At 44.3% G+C, this 18,792-nt stretch overlaps 1 protein-coding gene across 3 annotated transcripts in view; it reads right to left on the bottom strand.

The window, feature by feature from the left end:
* The window catches only part of pkd1a (polycystic kidney disease 1a), a 210,696-nt gene that overhangs the window by 97,613 nt on the left and 94,291 nt on the right, over positions 1–18,792 (bottom strand). For all 3 annotated transcript variants that reach the window (XM_043711199.2, XM_087997973.1, XM_043711198.2), the window contains 3 exons: positions 16,210–16,385; positions 14,253–14,389; positions 6,407–10,023 (listed from right to left, as the gene is read on the bottom strand). In XM_043711199.2, coding sequence (XP_043567134.2) covers positions 6,407–10,023; positions 14,253–14,389; positions 16,210–16,385 — 3,930 coding nt within the window. The remainder of the gene's footprint in view (positions 1–6,406; positions 10,024–14,252; positions 14,390–16,209; positions 16,386–18,792) is intronic.

Raw genomic sequence — 18,792 nt, 5'->3', positions numbered from 1 at the left:
CCTAACATCCTCATCACATTTCACCCTTCCACCCAGCTTAATATCATCAGCAAATTTGCTAATGTTATTGCTAATACCATCTTCTATATCATTAACATATATTGTAAAAAGCTGCGGTCCCAGTACTGATCCCTGCGGTACCCCACTGGTCACTGCCTGCCATTCCGAAATGGAGCCGTTTATCACTAATCTTTGTTTCCTATCAGCCAACCAACTTTCAATCCAAGTTAGTACTTTGCCCCCAATACCATGCGCCCTAACTTTGCTCACTAACCTCCTATGTGGGACTTTATCAAAAGCTTTCTGAAAGTCCAGGTACACTACATCTACTGGATCACCCTCATCCATCTTCAGAGTTACATTCTCAAAAAATTCCAGAAGATTAGTCAAGCATGATTTCCCCTTCATAAATCCATGCTGACTCTGACCTATCCTGTTACTACTATCCAGATGTGTCGTAACTTCATCCTTTATAATAGACTCCAGCATCTTTCCCACCACTGAGGTCAGACTAACTGGTCTATAATTTCCTGTTTTCTCTCTTCCACCTTTCTTAAAAAGTGGTACAACATTAGCCACCCTCCAATCCGCAGGAACTGATCCCGAATCTATCGAAATCTGGAAAATAATCACCAACGTATCCACGATTTCTCGAGCCACCTCCTTCAGTACCCTGGGATGTAGACCATCAGGCCCCGGGGACTTATCAACCTTCAGACCTAACAGTCTCTCCAACACCAATTCCTGGCAAATATAAATTCCCTTAAGTTCAGGTCCTTCAGCCATTGTTACCTCAGGGAGATTGCTTGTGTCTTCCCCAGTGAACACAGATCTGAAGTACCAATTCAATTCTTCTGCCATTTCTTTGTTCCCCATAATATATTCCCCTGTTTCTGTCTTCAAGGGCCCAATTTTAGTCTTAATCATTTTTTTGCCTTTCACATACCTAAAAACACTTTTACTATCCTCCTTTATGTTATTGGCCAGTTTACCTTCGTCCCTCATTTTTTCTCTGCGTATTTCCTTCTTAGTAATCCTCTGTTGTTCTTTAAAAGCTTCCCAGTCCTCCGTTTTCCCACTTATCTTTGCTATGTTATACTTTTTCTCTTTTAACTTTATATGTTTCTTAACTTCCCTCGTCAGCCATGGCCACCTATGCCTCCTCCGAGGATCTTTCTTCCTTTTTGGAATGAACTGATCCTGCAACTTCTCATTATACACAGAAATATTCGCCATTGTTCCTCCACTGTCATCCCTGCTAAGGTATTGCACCATTGAACTTTGGCCAGCTCCTCCCTCATAGCTCCATAGTTCCCTTTATCCAACAGAAATATTGTCACTTCCGATTGTACCCTCTCCCTCTCAAATTGCAGATTGAAGCTTATTGTATTATGGTCACTACTTCCCAATGGCTCCTTCACTTCGAGGTCCCTGATCAATTCTGGTTCATTGCACAATACCAGATCCAGAATTGCCTTCTCCCTGGTCGGCTCCAGCACCAGCTGTTCTAAGAATCCATCTCTGAGGCACTCCACAAAGTCTCTGTCTTAAGGTCCAATACCATCCTGATTCTCTCAGTCTACCTGCATGTTGAAATCCCCCATAACAATTGTAGTAACATCTTTGCGACAGGCCAATTTCAGCTCCTGATTTAACTTACATCCGACATCCAGACTACTGTTTGGGGGCCTGTAGATAACTCCCAAGAGGGTCTTTTTACCCTTAGAATTTCTTAGCTCTATCCACACTGACTCTACATCCCCTGGTTCTAGGTCCCCCCGCGCAAGGGACTGAATATCATCCCTTACCAACATTGCCACCCCACCCCCTCTGCCCGTCAGTCTGTCCTTACGATAGCATGTGTAGCCTTGAATATTCATTTCCCAAGCCCTGTCCACTTGAAGCCACGTCTCAGTTATCCCCACAATATCGTATCTGCCAATTTCCAAAAGAGCCTCAAGCTCATCCATCTTATTTCTAAAGCTTCGTGCATTCATGTATAGTATTTTTAATTTGTTACTGCCCTCACCCCTCCCATCAACTCCTTTTTCACTCAACTTTACAGCATGATCCCTTTCCGAGTTTTCTGCCTCATTGATACAGTTGTCTTACTTGACTTCCCTTGTTCTAACTTTCCCTCCAATTTCATTCTTAAACATCCAGTTTGTCCCCTCCCCCCCCCCCCCCCCCCGCTACTTAGTTTAAACATAGCTGTGTTGCAGTAGCAAACCTGCCTGTCAGAATGCTGGTCCCTAACCTATTAAGCTGCAGACCGTCTCTCTTGAAGAATTTATGCTTACCACAAAACATACCCCAGTAATCCAAGAATTTAAATCCTTGCTTCCTGCACCAGTTCCCCAGCCACACGTTCAAGTCCATTATCTCCCTGTATCTGGCCTGACCAGCCCGAGGAACTGGAAGCAAACCGGAGATAACCACCTTGGATGTCCTGCTTTTCAGCCTTCTTCCTAGTTCTCCGAAGCCCCGCTGTAGGATGTTCCTCCTCTTCTTCCCGACATCATTTGTGACTTCATGTACCACCACCTCTTCACCTTCGTCCTTGAGGATTTCCTGCACTCTGTCTGTGATGTCTTTAACCCTGGCACCAGCAAGGCAACACACCATCCTTAAGTCCCGCCTGCTGCCACAAAAACCCCGGTCAGTTCCTCTCACTATGGAGTCCCCTATTACCACGGCTCTGTGCGATGTCTGACTCTTCCACTCTGTCTCCACACCAACTTTTGATTGACAGACCTGGCTGCCTCGCGGACTGGCAGTGTCATCTGTCTCTACTGTTTCCAAAAGATTCAACTTGTTCCTGACAGGTACTTCCCCCGAGGTCTCTTGCACCTGTTTCCTCTCTGCCTTCCTCATCGTCTGCTCTCTTCTACTCTCTTCTGGTACGATCGGTGTAATAACCTCGCTGAAGGTCTTGTCCAGAAAGATCTCGTTCTCTCAGATAAGCCTAAGGTCCTCGAGTTCTTTCATCAGTGCTGCAATATGCTCTGTCAGTAGCTGAACGTGCACACACTTTCCACACTTATACGAGCCAGACACACCAGAGTCGTTGACCTCCCACATCAAGCACGTAGCACACTGAACCAGCTTGTCTTCACCCTCTTCAACTGTGGCGTAATCACTTCACTCAATCTCCTTGTCAAAGACTCCTGAGCTAAAGCCTCACTCTTCAATCCACAGGAACTTCCTTGCACCCTCTTTTTGGGGCAAATCTGTGGACTTTTAATTTAGGTTAGAGGAGGAGGGAGGGAGGGAGGCCCTACTTTGTAGGACCTGGGGCATAGAACACACCCACTCAAATAACAATCACTTACCTTCCCGACTGGCTTTGCGCTCTGCCTTCACTTCCGCCCAGCTCCCGCCACTCTCTGATGCGAAAAGAGCGGCGATGTTTAGACAGAGGATCTGGATCGGCACAGGCTTGGAGGGCCAAAGGGCCTGTTCCTGTGCTGTAATTTTCTTTGTTCTTTGTTAGCAGCGTTTCAGATTGCCTGAGCCCTATTCTTTCATTATACATATCTACCTCAGTCACTTCTCCTTTAAGTCATTCCTTCAAATTATCTATCCAACAAAGATGTAAATCCTTTTCTCTGTATCTCATCAACGGTGTTGGTATCCTATTTTACTCAATAATCACTCTTGTATAGTGCTTTGGTAAATTTGCTGTGTCGAAAGTGCTTTATAAATGCAAATTATTATTGTATAGCTTGCTGTGTGACTCATCAGTATTCCTGATTTAAATATTAAATTATAGATAGAGGTGATGTCTGAGGCTCTGTTCAAATGTTTTTTTCAATAAATGAACCCTTTTTCAACAGGCCAAAATGTATCCTTTCACCCACAGTAAGCTTGTGGTGCTGCTGTTGTTCTGAATAGGAATTTGTATTACTGTCTTTGGTCAAACAGTAGCAAAATCATGATCAGGCAAAGAAAGGAAAATCCAATATATGGACAGCTTGCAACATAGACACATCTGCCAAAGACCAGACAGCAAAAGTTTAAGGTGGTGATTTAGAGGAAATCTGAGAAAATCTTCTTTTCACCCAGCAGATGGTTAAAAAATCTGGGATGTACTATCTGAGAGTGTGGTGGCACTGGGTACTCTGGGAAAAAAAATTCAGAAACATCTGGATGAGCATTTAAAATGCCACAGCAGAGTAGGCTATGGACCACGTGCAGGTAAATAAGATCAGTGCATTTTGATGTTTGTTGGTTGAATTGAATTGAAATGAATTGAATTTATTGTCACGTGTACTGTGGCCAACATTTTATTGCCCATTGTATTTGCCCTGTGAACGGCCATGAATCCTTACAGTCCATGTAGTGTCGTGCACCCCCATACTGTAATGATAGGATTTTAGCCTAGTGAAGTTGGGGTGATGTTGTAGTGATGTTAGCCCAGTAATGTTCACTGTTGGCACATACATAGTGGGGAGTACAGCCATCGTAATGCCATATAACTCTATTGCGCTACTTAGTTTGGATGCATTTTTTTCTGAAAATGTACTTAGTATTTTTATTAACAAGCTTGGAGTATGCTTAATCGGATTAAAATCCACTTTATGAAAAATAAGTGCAGACTTTTATGAAACAATTAACATTGAGATCCATAATATTGATTGAAAGTGGGAAGGACAAAGATTTGTAGTGAACCTTCAATTAATGAAAAATGTTTTGATGGGTTTGAGGTCTATGGTATGAAAGGTGCACCTAATTAAGAGATGGTTGAAGGATGGGATAACACTGCAGATATTACGGTAACTAAAAGAGCGTTATCCACATTTTGCCCATCTAAAAATAAGAAATGCAATTTTTCAGTAATCCTTTCAGCAATGTCTGTCCTGAATCAAGACCATGACATAGGACTTATTTCAATAATACCATGGTGTCTCCAATCTTTCTCAGAAGGAACGGGAATAACTTTAGATATACTTTCTTCATCAATTGCCCATCCCAAGGCAATGATTGCCATGCCCTAGAAGGTAGCATGTGCAAGGAGATACCACTACGTCCCAGCTCTCCTCATGATACACAGCACCTATCATCAATTCCCCAACACCACTAGGCTAAAATCCTGAAACTTCATTACAGTATGTGGGTGCATGACACTACGTGGACTATTAGGATTCAAGGCCACTCGTAGGGCAAATACAATGGGTAATAAAATGTTGGCCTTGACAGCAACTCCCACACCCTGTGAATACATTTTAACAAAACTTTTGGCAACTTTCGAAATTGAACAAAAATGTACCTCTCTCAATCATATTAGACTAACAGATATTAAGAGAATGCACATTACAGGAATGTTCATTAGCCATGGGCTAAATGGATAGACAGCCTTGGAGAATCTAACTTTAGCTAGCAAAGCTCCATTTCTCAAAATTAAAACCTATGATATAGAAAAATAAAGGAACTCTACCACAAAAATACATTTATCAAGTTCATGTGACAGGTTTCTTGAATTTCTTACAGATTGGAGGTAAAAATGCATTTACCCGCACAATTGGATACTTGAATTTTATTTATCCCAAACCAAAAGCTACATTAAATGCTTCTATGTGAGTTGCGATCAAGCTTCAAGGGATTCATTTTGCATAAATGACAATAATTTCTGCAGCCTACAAAAGGCAAGCCATCAATAATTAAACATTAAAGGGATGCGTTTACATCTGTTAAAAATATGTAGTTTCTATTAATCTTTTGCATTTTGAAAGCACTTCCTTTTTCAGTGAGCTTGTCAGATTGGCTAATAGCATAAAAATGGGGAGAATAGAAAGACTGGGGTAGCGTTAAGTGATTTATCGAATGACTTTGATATCCAGACCAGGTGACAGATGAAACTGAACATCGATACAACAGTGGAAAGTGAATGAGACAGTGAATGAATTGACAGACAAACTGAGAAAGAGACCCTGGATAACTGTCTCATCAAATTCAATGACAAAACAATGTGACAAGGCAGCTGGAAATGCAAGTGGGAGGTTAAGACAAATGACAAACCTCCTGAGGCTATACTGCAGTTGACATTTGTAGTATTGTCTTTAGTTCTGATCATTCCTTAAAAAACATATACATGCATGGTCTCTCATGTAAAGAACAGAAATGGAACTGATCCCCAAGTGTAAATAGGTATACATTAACCTAAAATATACAGGATAGCAAACAGGCCTTTCAGGCTTTATGCTTCACAAGAGACTCTTCTAGAATTCCATGTTCAGTCTAAAATTCTTTCCCAGCTTCTGCTTCAATGTAGCAAATCTGAGAGCATGGGATTAAAATTACAGTGATAAATAAAACACTGCTTTGGTCCAGGTTTTATCCTGCAACAAAAAGTTATGTGACATTTGGCGCAAAGATGAGGTCATTTGAATTTGCAACAGAATCTTACCAGACATGAATATGTACACAACCACTCATAGTTCAGAGGTGTTTGACTGTCAGCCGGCTGGTCAGGATCGTAAGACTTAGTACCATCCATCACAAGATCCTGCTTTGTGGACCATGACCTGTATGTTCCTCCATCTATTATTGGGACAAGTGCACTGGGAATGACCGTTATGCTGGAATGTGTGATCTTCACATATGAGGTACCCTTAAAGGAAATAGTAAATACAATGCAATATCTTCCAATATCCAACACCAGGTTGGGCAGAAGCAGTCGAGGTCTTTTCAAGTCTACATTTGGAAGTTGAACTTGTTTCACTCCTTGCAGAGTCAGGCAGCTGGAGGTCTTGTAAATCTCCCACAAATATTCCACCTGATACTCTGTACATCCTCTGAGGTCAATGTCTGCCTCCAAGTAATTTCTTTGAGATCGCTGCATAGTCTCACTGAGGATCATGCTGACCTTGGGTGGGTCACATTTCAACAACAAGATAGTCACTGTAGCCTGTGCAACATAGAAGCTCACCAGGTTGGATGCATTAACTTCTACCAGGTAATTTCCAGGACGCAAATAAGAGTGAGACACAACTGATGTATTTGCAAAGTTAATTTGGGATCCATCTCCAAACTTCCACGTGAAAGTTGCTTGGCTGAAACTGGGTGTCACAGCGAGACTCAAATGGACTGTTTCATTGACTGCAGTGATGGATGGCATCACTGTAAGCCTAGCTTTTAAAATTTGATTTTGTACCAGGATCCCTGCTGTAATGTCCTCCCCAGATACATTGTTGAATGCTTTTAGGAAGATGCTTAATCGGCCTTGCACCTTTGGTGTATATGAAACATTTTGCCCAGTGATAATATCAGAATAGTCTCCTAACACAAAGTGCCACTGGTACATAACCTGAAAGCCACTGGAGACTGCAACACTAAAGTTTTTCATTACACCTGCTGGGATGGCTTGCTCATTACAATTCACCAGCCTTAAATCTGCAACAGGTTCCTGCACATGAATCTCAATGCTAGTGTGCTCACAGCTCACTTGATTCTCTGCTTTCAAGGTTATTTCGTATGTTCCAAGGTGTGAAAAAAGGTACCTATAGTTTGTGCTGTTTAGCAGCATCGTAAAATTATCAACACTTAACCAAAACCTGGCATCTGTCCCGGAGGACAACTTAACTGAAAAAATCACATCTTGGCCGGGTGCAACTGCCCATTTGGAGGCTTCGAGCTGAAGTCCTTGTATTTTGTCTTGAACTGTGAAGTTCATCGAAGCTGTTTCCCAGCTTACATCATTTGAGGCATTTAAACTGATGTTGTATACACCAGGTAAAGGAAATGACTTATTCATTTCCGGGCCAAACTGCTGATCTACCGTGAATGGAAGTGTCCATAGCCAAGAGATGTTGGATCCACTGGACGTGCTGCCTTGGAAGAACACTGTGGTGTTGGTGGCTGCATACTGTTGGTTGGCTGAAGTACCTGCAGTGATCGTCACATCAGCCACTGGCTCCTGGACACGGATCAGCTGAGTCACACTCTGCGAGCTGAGCTTGTTTGATGCAGTGACATTAACTCGCTTCACCCCAGGACTTTGGAAGCTGTAACTGATAAAAGAGAGGTTGGTGGAAACCGTGGCAATTCCATCCAGTGCCCAACAGTAAGTCACCTCTGTGCCACTGCCCATGATGAGGGTGATGCTGGTGGATTTGTTCACTGCCACTGGTTCTGGTGAGGCCCACAATGAAACAATGTCAACGGGCTCCAGGACTGTGACTGACCTGTTCACACTCACGGTCCCCAGAAGGTTGCTGGCATGAAGGACAATCGCATAGGAGCCCGCTTCCAGTAAGTATATTTGAGAGGAGGTGGTGTTAGCTGTCAGTAGGACCATATCCTCCCGCAAAACAGTCCAGTTGTAGGAGACCTCAGTGCCAAACCTGCTCGCTGCTTGGAACCACAGGGTTTGGTTGACGGCCAAGCAGCAGCCCTCCACCAGGTGACCCAAGCTCATTTTCAGTCCTCGGATTTCCTCCAGCACGTGGATCTGGATGCTGGCCTGCTCAAAGCTCACTCCATTCTCTACTCGCACCGTCACGTTAAAGATGCCAGCGCGGGTGAAAGCGTGCGAGATGTTGGCTGAGCCTTCAGTCACCTCGCAGCAGCGGCAGAAAGACCAGGAATACCGCGCGTAGTCGCCCTCCTGCAGGCTGGCCTCAAAGCCCACCGAGAGGTTTACCGGAGCCACCGTGGCGTTGGCAGTGAGCTGCAGCCGCCGCAGCGGCGTTTTCACCATAACCTGCTCCTCCTTCAGACCGTGGCTGACGGCGTTTGAGGCGAACAACCGGACTCGGAATGGGCCGGCCGCGGCGTACGAGTGTGAGACGTTGTTGCCGGTGCTGTTTGTGCCATCGCCGAAATCCCAGTTGTAGCGGACCTGGGTGCCGTCGCTCGCCGCTAGGAAGGTGTACGGCCGGCGCACCACCAGATCGGCCAGCGACTGGGCACCGTGCACGACAATCTGGAGCATGGTGAGGGCTTCCTGAATCTGCACCGAGGCGCTGGCGTCGCCCCAGGACACGTTATTGAAGACGGTCACGTTGACCCAGTGCAGACCAGGCTCGGCGAAGCTCAGGTTCGCCTCCCGGCCGTGAAGTTGCGGCTCGAGCTCCCACAGGTAGGTGTAATGGCCGTCAGGACGGACGTCCACCCGCCACGTGCCCTCCTGGCGCGCGGCGAGAAAGCTTCTGGAAGGGCTGATGGTCACGTGGCTGATGACGGGCTGAACGCAGACGTTGGAGTAGTAGTTGACCTGGTTGACGCTGCTGGACACCACCAGGTAGAGTGGGAAGACCCCACTCCTGGTGTAGTTATGGCTGGCGCTCGGCTCGCCCGGCACCGTCTGGTTGGGTGAGCCGTCGCCGAAGTCCCAGAAGAAGATGTAGCCGGCCGAGTCGCCCGGCGTGTAGGCGGTGAAGTTAACGTCGAGCAGCTGGCGGACGCAGCCTGCCGGCCGGACCCTGCTGACGTGCAGCACGAAGATTCGCACCACCCGGGTGGCGTTGGCGGTGCTGACCGCGTTGCGGGCGGTCACCACCACCGTGTAGTTGCCCACCTCGGAGTAGGTGTGGTTCATGACCGAGGAGCTGGTTGCGGTGGGTGCGCTGCCGTCCCCCATGTCGAAAACCCAGAGCAGCCGGCTGCCGGTCTGGGCCGAGGCGTGCACGATGGTGGGAGCGTACAGCTCGGTGGGGCTGTTGTCGGCGATGTGCAGCCCGGAGATCTCGTCGAGCACCTCCAGCCAGCGGTGGGTGCTGATCATGCTGATCACGTTGCTGGCCTGCACGGTGACCTTGTACCTGTCAGCCCTGCCGAAGGTGTGTGTCACTCGGCGAAGGTCCCCGGCGAGTTCCGTGGAATTGTCGCCGAAGCTCCAGCTATAGGTCACCCCGCGGGGGGACGGCAGCAGAATGGCCTCAAATTCCGCAGGCTTGCGCGTGGACAGGACCTCGCTGCTCACGTTGATGGACAGGTTGCTGAGGTAACTGTAGACACTCAACGGAACCAGCTGGCTGGCGTTATCGTACTTATCCGAGACAGACACTGTAAGGTTGTATTCACCTGTGGAGCAACAGACAAGACACTCGGTTTTATTTCACACTCGGCTGAAGTGATGGACTCTCTCCCCCTCCTGTGCTCCCTGCTTCCTCCCTGCAAGCACTAACCCAGATAGCACAGCAGGGACAAAACCAGACATGGGTGGAAACATTCAGCAGGTCTGGTAGCATCCGTGGAAAAAAATCGAGAGTTAACTTTTAGGGTTCAGTGACCCTTCCTCTGAACTTTGCCCAGAAGGAAGCTGTTCAACCAGCATGCCAACTCTTTGCAAGGGCTCTGGAACAAAACCCAGCCGCCTCCACTTCCACCTTGCAAACGTTTTCCTGGATGAAGCCACTTAATTAAGGGGTGGGGTACATGCAGAATAAAAATTCCGCATACCTGGCCAAACTGGCCATCAACAGGTCGAGGCAGCGGGCCGGGGAGGGGGTCATTAGGGCCGACTGCCTGCGCTTCTTCCGCGGTTACGTTAGGGCCCGGGTGTCCTTGGAGAAGGAGCACGCGGCATCGACCAACACCCTGGAGTTGTTCAGGGAGAGGTGGGCGCCGCAGGGAGTGGAGTGCATCATTTCCCCCTCCAACTCTATTTTGATTTAATCCCTACCCTCCCCTTCACACAGCACTGCCCTTTGATGTGAAGGGCACTGCTTGTCACTAGCCACTCGGGTGTTTTCCTATCTTCCTGGTGGTGGAAATTGAATAAACATTTGTGCACTTTGTGTCTCTCACTGTGTCTCACACCTACACACACACACACCATGGGTGCTGGGGAAAAAAATAAGCACTACTGCACTTAGGTGGTAGTGTGGGGGTTAAATTGAAAAAAAAAGAAAAATAAACAAAATAAAATTAAAAAAAATAAAAGAGGACATCAAATTAGCACTACCGCAGTTAGGTAGTGTGGGGGGAAAAGAAAGAAGAAAAAAATAAATAAAAATTCCGCATATTTGGCCAAACTTGCCATCAACAGGTCCAGGCAGCGGGCCGGGGAGGGGGTCGTTAGGGCCGACTGCCTGCCCCTCTTCCGCGGTTACGTTAGGGCCCGGGTCCTTGGAGAAGGAGCACGCGGTGTCGACCAACACCCTGGAGTTGTTCAGGGAGAGGTGGGCGCCGCAGGGAGTGGAGTGCATTATTTCCCCCTCCAACTCTATTTGGATTTAGTCCCTACCCTCCCCTTCACTGTTTTGATCACACATCACTGCCCTTTGATGTGAAGGGCAGTGTTTGTCACTGGCTATCCGGGTGTTTTCCTATCTTCCTGGTGGTGGAAATTGAATAAAGATTCATGCACTTTGTGTCTTTCACTGTGTCTCACACCTGCACACACACACCATGGGTGCTGGGGAAAAAATAAGCACTACCGCAGTTAGGTGGTAGTGTGGGGGGTAAAAGACTATTAAAAAAAGAAAAAAATATATAACCAAAAAAAAAATAAAATAAAAATTCCGCATAGGGCGGACCGAGAACTGGAAGGGGCATGGGGTGGACCGAGAGCCGGAAGGTGGATAGGAGCGGGCTGCCTTAGAGTGGTCGGAAGGTGGGAGGGACGGGGGCTGGCTGGGTCTGTATTGCCTGCACTTTTGTATGTAACAGTATTGTCTAATGTACAAATGTCATTGTCACTGTCTTGTCATATGTGGAACTGGGATTTGAGGTTTGTCCTCATCTCCCTGTAAAATGTTCGAACGGTAGGGTTTGGGGCCTTGCTTTGCTGCTCCTCTCCCATGTAAAATTGCTGTCTCTTGTGTACAGCTGTAAATGTTTTTTGTAAACTGTGTTTTGTATATTTGTTTAATAAAATAAAAAAAAGAGATTCAAAAAAAAAAATTCTGCATTTAATGAAAGTGGATGGCAAACACAGATTCCAGTTTTATTCTCCAAAGATATGCAATCCTGTGATTTTTGATGACCAGTTTGAAATTGTGAAAAATAGTCACATCACTTTCTATTTGAAAAAAACTTGCAAAAATCACATGTTCACGACGTTGAGGTACTTTACAGCCAATGAAAAGCTCTTAAAATATATTTACTTTTTGGAGTATCGGAAATGCAGCAATCACTTCAGATCCAGCAAGTTCCCATAGAGGTAATGAGCAAATAGCTTATTTTGTTTTAAATTAGTGTTGACTGAGGGATAAATAATAAAGGAAATCAGACAATATAAATCAATGGAGTTCAGTATTTATATCAATTGCTTCTTTTTGATTTGGTGAGTGTAGAATGACCAAAGAAATGGGGCATAGCATCTATCCACAGACAGGTTCGCCCAGTTGTTGAGGGCTCTGAAGGATGACAGATTCTGATACACCTATGAGTCTATCACACGACAGAGTCAGGTCGGGGCAGAAACAGAAATATTGCTGAAGTGCATCCTAAAGCTGAAAATGAGGGATGCTGAAATTAAACTGTTTGCCGGGGCTGCAGTCAGAGTTGACTGTCTTGCTGCTATTGATTCACCCACCTACTTAAACCTAAAGATTTCCCTCTACTGCTCGCAGTCCTAATCTCTGTTTGTTCTTTACTCACACAATTCCACCAATTCAATCATTGTTCATTTGCTCTTTAAAGCTGGTCTTTGTGAGAGTGCTGTTGTGGAACAGTAGCAGTGTCCCTACCTCTGGACTGGTTCAAGTCCCATCTGCTCCATATGTATGTCATAACATGTCTGAACAGACCGATTAAAATACCTTCCCTTGTTTTTGAACGTTTCTAAAAAAAAATCTTGTCTCCCTTTATAAGATTATAAGAAAATATAACCATTTGGCCTATCAAGACTGCTGTGCCATTCAAAAAGATTGTTTCTGATTTGTGCCCTGTTGGGGCAGAGGCAGAAGTGGGTACTGCAGATGCTGAAGATTAGAGTGGTGCTGGAAAAGCACAGCAGGTCAGGCAGTATTCTAGGAGCAGGAAAAATCGATGTTTTGGGCAAAAGCCTTTCATCAAGAATTCTGATGAAGGACTTTTGCATGAAACATCGATTTTTCCTGCTCCTCAGATGCTGCCTGACCTGCTGTGATTTTTCAACATCACTCTAACCTTGACAATAATGATGCAGAGTCCACTGTTTGTCTGTGGAAGTGGATTCCAAAGGCTGATGACCTTCAGAGAGAAGAAATTTCTCTTCAGCTCACTCTTAAACAGGAGATCATTCAATTTTTAAACTGTGCTTCTTAAACCTGGCAAGTCTCTTATGATCCTAATCATACTAAGCTTGCCTTAGGGCTCTCTTAATTGCTCCTCACCCACTTGTCAGTTCACATCCTTTGCTATGCTCTATGATATTCTGCAGAGGGACAGGTGCAATTTAACCTTGAACTTGTCACTGTGATCTGGAGTTTGCAGTCTGCTTGTCAATATGTGCTGCTGTGTCATACAGAATGTTCCAAAGTGATTGTATGTCCCTCTGAGCCACTGACTAACTAAAACACTTCTAAACCATCACTGACTTACACTAATCGTGTCAAAGAGCGTCCAGTAAACATAGCGCATTTGATAAAGACTAGACATCTTAAACTACTTCACAGCTGAGGAAATACCTTTCAAATGTGGCCCCTGCTGTAATGTCGCAAGTGTAGAAAGTTATAATGTGTTGAAAGAAATTAATACGATTAGAGAAATGACCAGAAGCAAAGTGGCCCGATACTGGATTGTTCAGAAAAATATAGGAAAGCACTCAGTAATGAAATAACAGGGACGTGTGGCTTTAAAAATTGGAGAGCTGGAAGGTAAGTAATTTTCCTGTGCCCTAGGTGATATACCAGAATACCTGCCCATTGTAGAAACTGCCTGACGATCACTCAGTTGTGATCAGGAATGGACTCCCTCTCAAGATCATCGTACCATCACTAACAATATTTTTGCCAGATTCAAGGAGCATATGATTTCCCAACCCTCTCCTCACACTGTCATTCACTTCTGAAAATGGAATGTGAGAGTTCTGAAACAAAATACACTTTCCCATTTTTAACTACAACAATTAAATCCTTTGACCCACAAGGGAGTCAAGGGCTTTGAGGCACAAACATGAAACTCAGGTCATTATCACACCAACCATGACGGAAGTGAATGGCAGAGGAGGCTCGATGGGTCTAATAGCTCATTCCTGTTCTAACTTTCTGCTGATGTTGATAACAGCTAAACATACATCACTCTGACAAGAAACAGCATTTGAACAAGTCATTAGGCACTCGGCACTTACCACTCACCAGGGAGTCTCAAGTTCACCATCTTACCTGGCTTTTGGTATATGTGGGTAACATTTTGTTGCAGCATGGCTTGCTTGGCTGTCAGCTGAGGGACTGAAAGGCTGAGGTTATACGGGCACGTGAACTGATAAACCTGATCGTAGCTCCCATCTCCAAAGCCCCACCTGCAAAGCAACAGAAGCATTCAGCACAGATTCTGCACACCTGACGTGTGAGTTTCATTATGTACAAGCACAGCTAGTGCTCTAAGTTTCAGAAGCTACATTGCAAAGCCCCTACACTCAACTTCTTAAATACAGCTGAATGCTTAGCTCATTTCAGAGTCACGTGAAGCATCACCTGCATTGCTGTAAATCTGGAGTCTAATGTATATGACATTAGGTAAGGATGGCAGATTTTTCTCCCTGAAGAATATTCGTGAACCAGATAGGATTCTACTATAATCTGGTAATTACTTGATCACCCTGATTCACAGCACATTTTTGTTCAGGATTTATTTATTTCATTAAAGTTAAATTCCCCTGGTGCCATGGCAGGACTAGAACTACCTTTAAGTATTGCTCCAAGCATTCGGACTTTGAGTCCAAGAGTCTAGCTATTATGCTACATCTATAATCTTTTACAACCAAGAAGGTGATGGCATTGGGGTAATGTTATGGGGGCTTGTAATTCACAAATCCTGGCGAATGTTGGATCACTCTGTGGCATTTGGTGCGATTTGGATTAAAATTTTTAAAATCTGGAACTAGACAACCATCCAACCACTGCAAAAGTTGTAAAAATCCATCTGGTCCTTCAATGTCATTCAGGAAAGGAAATCTGCAACTCTTACCTGTCTCCATGTGATTCCATACCAACAGCAATGTCATTGGCACTTAACTGCTTTTTAGGAATCCAGGATGTGTAACACATGCTGGTCTTGTCAGTAAGCCCACATGCCATGAATGAATAGAACAAAAAAAATTACGCTGTAGATTCTAACCTTGTTAACCAAGTATCATAGCAAAGTCTAATCCCTTCTCCCTCAGCTGCGCAAGTAGAAAAGTAACTAAGGTGTATAATGTCAGCAAGTATTTTAAGATAATCCTACATGAATGAATCATTACTTAGAAAAAAATCAGACTCATATCCATCAACATTCTGCCCATTAAGTCCATTTCTGCTCCCAATAGAGCAATCCAGTCATTATCTTACCTCTGATCTCTGCAACCCTGCAAATTAGTTTCCTTAAAGTGCCTATTGAATTCCCTTTTCATCTTTTCTGCATCCATCATTTAAAATGGCCAGTCAGCTCCAGGTCATTGCCACTCCATGCATATAAAGTTCTTCCTCGCATTGCATCTCACTTATTCAAACTTTTAAAACTGTGTCCCCTGGATCTGGTACAATCAGCTAACAGGAAACCATTTTCTGCATCTATCTTTAACAAAGTCTGCAAAATCTTATGCTGCTCCCTTAAATCATCCTTCAATCACCTCTGCTGCAAGAAGAATAGCCACAGCCTTGCCAACCCAACCTTTAATTATCCGGCTATCTCTGGAACCATTCTAGTAAATCTCTATTGTGGTTACCAAACTGAGTGCAGTAATCTAGTTGGGGCCTAACCAGAGCATTCTAAAGGTTCAACTTAACTTCCATGTTTTTGTACTCAATGCCTCTATTTATGAGACCCAAGATTCCGCATGCTTTGTTAACCACCCCTTGGTATGTTCTCTCACCTTCAGAGACCGATGCTGTTATACCCTCAGTGTTTTAAAACACTGCCATTATTGACTCTCTCCATTCTTTCTGCCAAAAATGTTTCACATAACACATATCTGTCATAAATTCCATGTACCAATTGTCTGCCTATTCTGCTAGCCTAATTGTCTTGTTGTGCGCACTTTGTATCCCTGATAACCACACTGCCAAGTTTGGTATCAACAGCAAATTTTGAAATTTTACATGGTGTTCCAATATCCAAACAGCAGTTTTCACTTCTTACCTGAACGTAGCATTGACAGCTGCATCTACCTTCACACTGGCAGCAAATGTGTATGAGAAGCCTCGCACAAGGATGGCTGGGACAGCAGAGACGTTGAACTCGGCTAAGGGATTCCTCCTGTCCACTGTAACATTGCAAATAATCTTTTGGTTGCACACATGATTGGATGCGATCAGCTGCAACAAAGCAATGCAGGTTTTAGTAGGTACTCCAAAGAAAGTGTTTCTTTTTGTCTATTGCCCTGGCCAATATTAAATCCTCAAACAGTATCACTAGGATGGAACATTATCACACTGCTGTCTATGGAGTCTTCCTGTGAGTAAATTGACTGCCACTGGTACAATTCAAAAGTCTTTTGCTGGCTTCGAAATGTCCTTAGGTTATGCTGTATAAATGTCTGCAATTTTTGTGAAGATTTGTAGCTCAGATTGTGGTTCAGGTTGTAAGTTTGTTCGCTGAGCTGGCAGGTTTGTTTTCAGATGTTTCATCACCATGCTATGTAACATCATCAGTGAGGCTCTGGTGAAGCGCTAGTGTTCTGTCCCACTTTCTATTTATGTGTCTTGGTCTGTTGTGGCGGATGACATTACTTGAGGTTCTTTTTCTCAGAGGTTGGTAAATGGGGTCCAAATCGATGTGTTTGTTGATGGAGTTCCGATTTGAATGCCAGGCCTTTAGGAATTGGAAGAAATCCACAAACACAGAAGCAACATCCATAGGGTATAAAGTTCACCAAGAGGAAGAGAATAACAACGGTCTCCTCTTCCTAGATGTCACAGTAGAACAAAAAACCAGTGGAGAGCTGCAGACCAGCGTCTTCAGGAAAGCGACACACAAACCAGATACTCAACTGCAGGAGCAATCATCCCAACACCCACAAACTGAGCTGCATCAGGACATTATTTAAACGAGCCACAACACACTGCAGCACCCAGGAACTACGCCTAAGAAAAGCACCTATACAACGTATTCAAAAACAACGGGTACCCGATAAGCACAGTTACAACAAACCTAAATAAGAGACACAATGTGCCCAGAGACTCTAGCCACACTACCACACATTAAAGACATCTTGGAGATGATGACAAGGCTACTCTGGCCTCTTGGCATTATGGTAACCCACAAACCTACGAACACACTGAAAGAGCTCTTGATGATCCAAAGATGTACAGGTTAGGTGAATTAGCCATGCTAAATTGCACATAGCATTAGTCAGGGGTAAATATAGGGTAGGGCAATGGGTCTTGGTGAGTTACTCGTCGGAGGGTTGGTGTAGACTTGTTGGGCCAGACTGTAGGGAATCTAATCTAAAAAAATGAATCGAAAGGACTCTGTATCAACAACCAGCAGAATGAACGTCAAATACAAACTACCCTGCAAGGACTGCAATAAACATTACATCGAACAGATTGGCATGAAACTAGCAACCAGGATACATGAGTACCAACGAGCCACCAAAAGACATGACCAACCATCACTAACCTCCGTACACACAGATGATGAGGGCCACCAGTTCAACTGGGACAATACATCCATCCTGGGACAGCCTAAACAAAGATGCTCATGGGAATTCCTAGAGGCCTGGCATTCAACCTGGAACTGCATCAACAAACACATCGATTTAGACCCCATCTACCAAACTGTCAGAAAAAGAACCGGAAGTGATATCACCCATCACAACACACCAAGACGCATAAATAGAAAGCAGGACAGAACATCAGGGCTTCAATGGACGTTCATTGATGATGTTACCTAGCATGGTGACGAAACATCTGAGAACAAATATTCCAGGTCAGCGAGCAAACATACAACCTGTATAAATTTGTTTCTTTCTATTAAATCAGTACTTGGTACAACATTGCAGTTAGTGGATGACATTCATTCTACATGATCATAGCTTGTGAACTTTCTGTCCTTCCGTTTTCAAAGCTTTACATTTCACTCACATTTGCACCTTTTCCTGTTTTAATAGTGTTCCAGTCACAAGATCTCAGCATACGTTTATTTGGAGCCTTTAAGCCCAATAGACCTCATCCTGGCAAAACAACCCTACTGTTCTCCGAAGATATAATTTCATTTGGCTTTGGTGGTCTCCTGAAACTGAGTGGGTTTTAAATAATGGTATCTTGCTCATTTGTTTTGATTATTTGCTGCTCAGGTTTCTTCAAAGAACTCAAGAGTGTCATTATAGGTATGTATTGTCCATTCCTCTAACTGTTCAGCGTTTGTATTGGCATAAGGTCATACAGTAGAAAGAGGAGAATATGACCTCTGCTCTTGCTCCACCAGTCAACAGAATTATAGCTGTTCTTTTATCTCAAACCCATTTTCGTGCATTATCCCCATTTCCTTCGTATCAAAAGTCTATACATCTTAGCCTTGAACATACTTGACTGAGCAACTGCTGCATTCCAGGATGAAGAATTAAAGATTCATAGTTTTCTAAGTAAGTATAAATTCCTCATCTCAATTCTAAAGCCGCTGCTTAGACTGCTGAGATTGTGACTCTGGCTTAAAGTACTCCAGCCATGGTGAAACAATGGCTCAGAATATACCCTATCAAGCCCTCTAAGAATTTTACTT

This window comes from Chiloscyllium plagiosum, unplaced genomic scaffold (assembly GCF_037043375.1).
Source record: "Chiloscyllium plagiosum isolate Xiang-an unplaced genomic scaffold, Cpla_swu_hap1 HiC_scaffold_20, whole genome shotgun sequence".
NCBI classification, from domain to species: domain Eukaryota; kingdom Metazoa; phylum Chordata; class Chondrichthyes; order Orectolobiformes; family Hemiscylliidae; genus Chiloscyllium; species Chiloscyllium plagiosum.
Note: the sequence above shows the minus strand (reverse complement) of the source record. Positions and strands in the feature narration are given on the sequence as shown.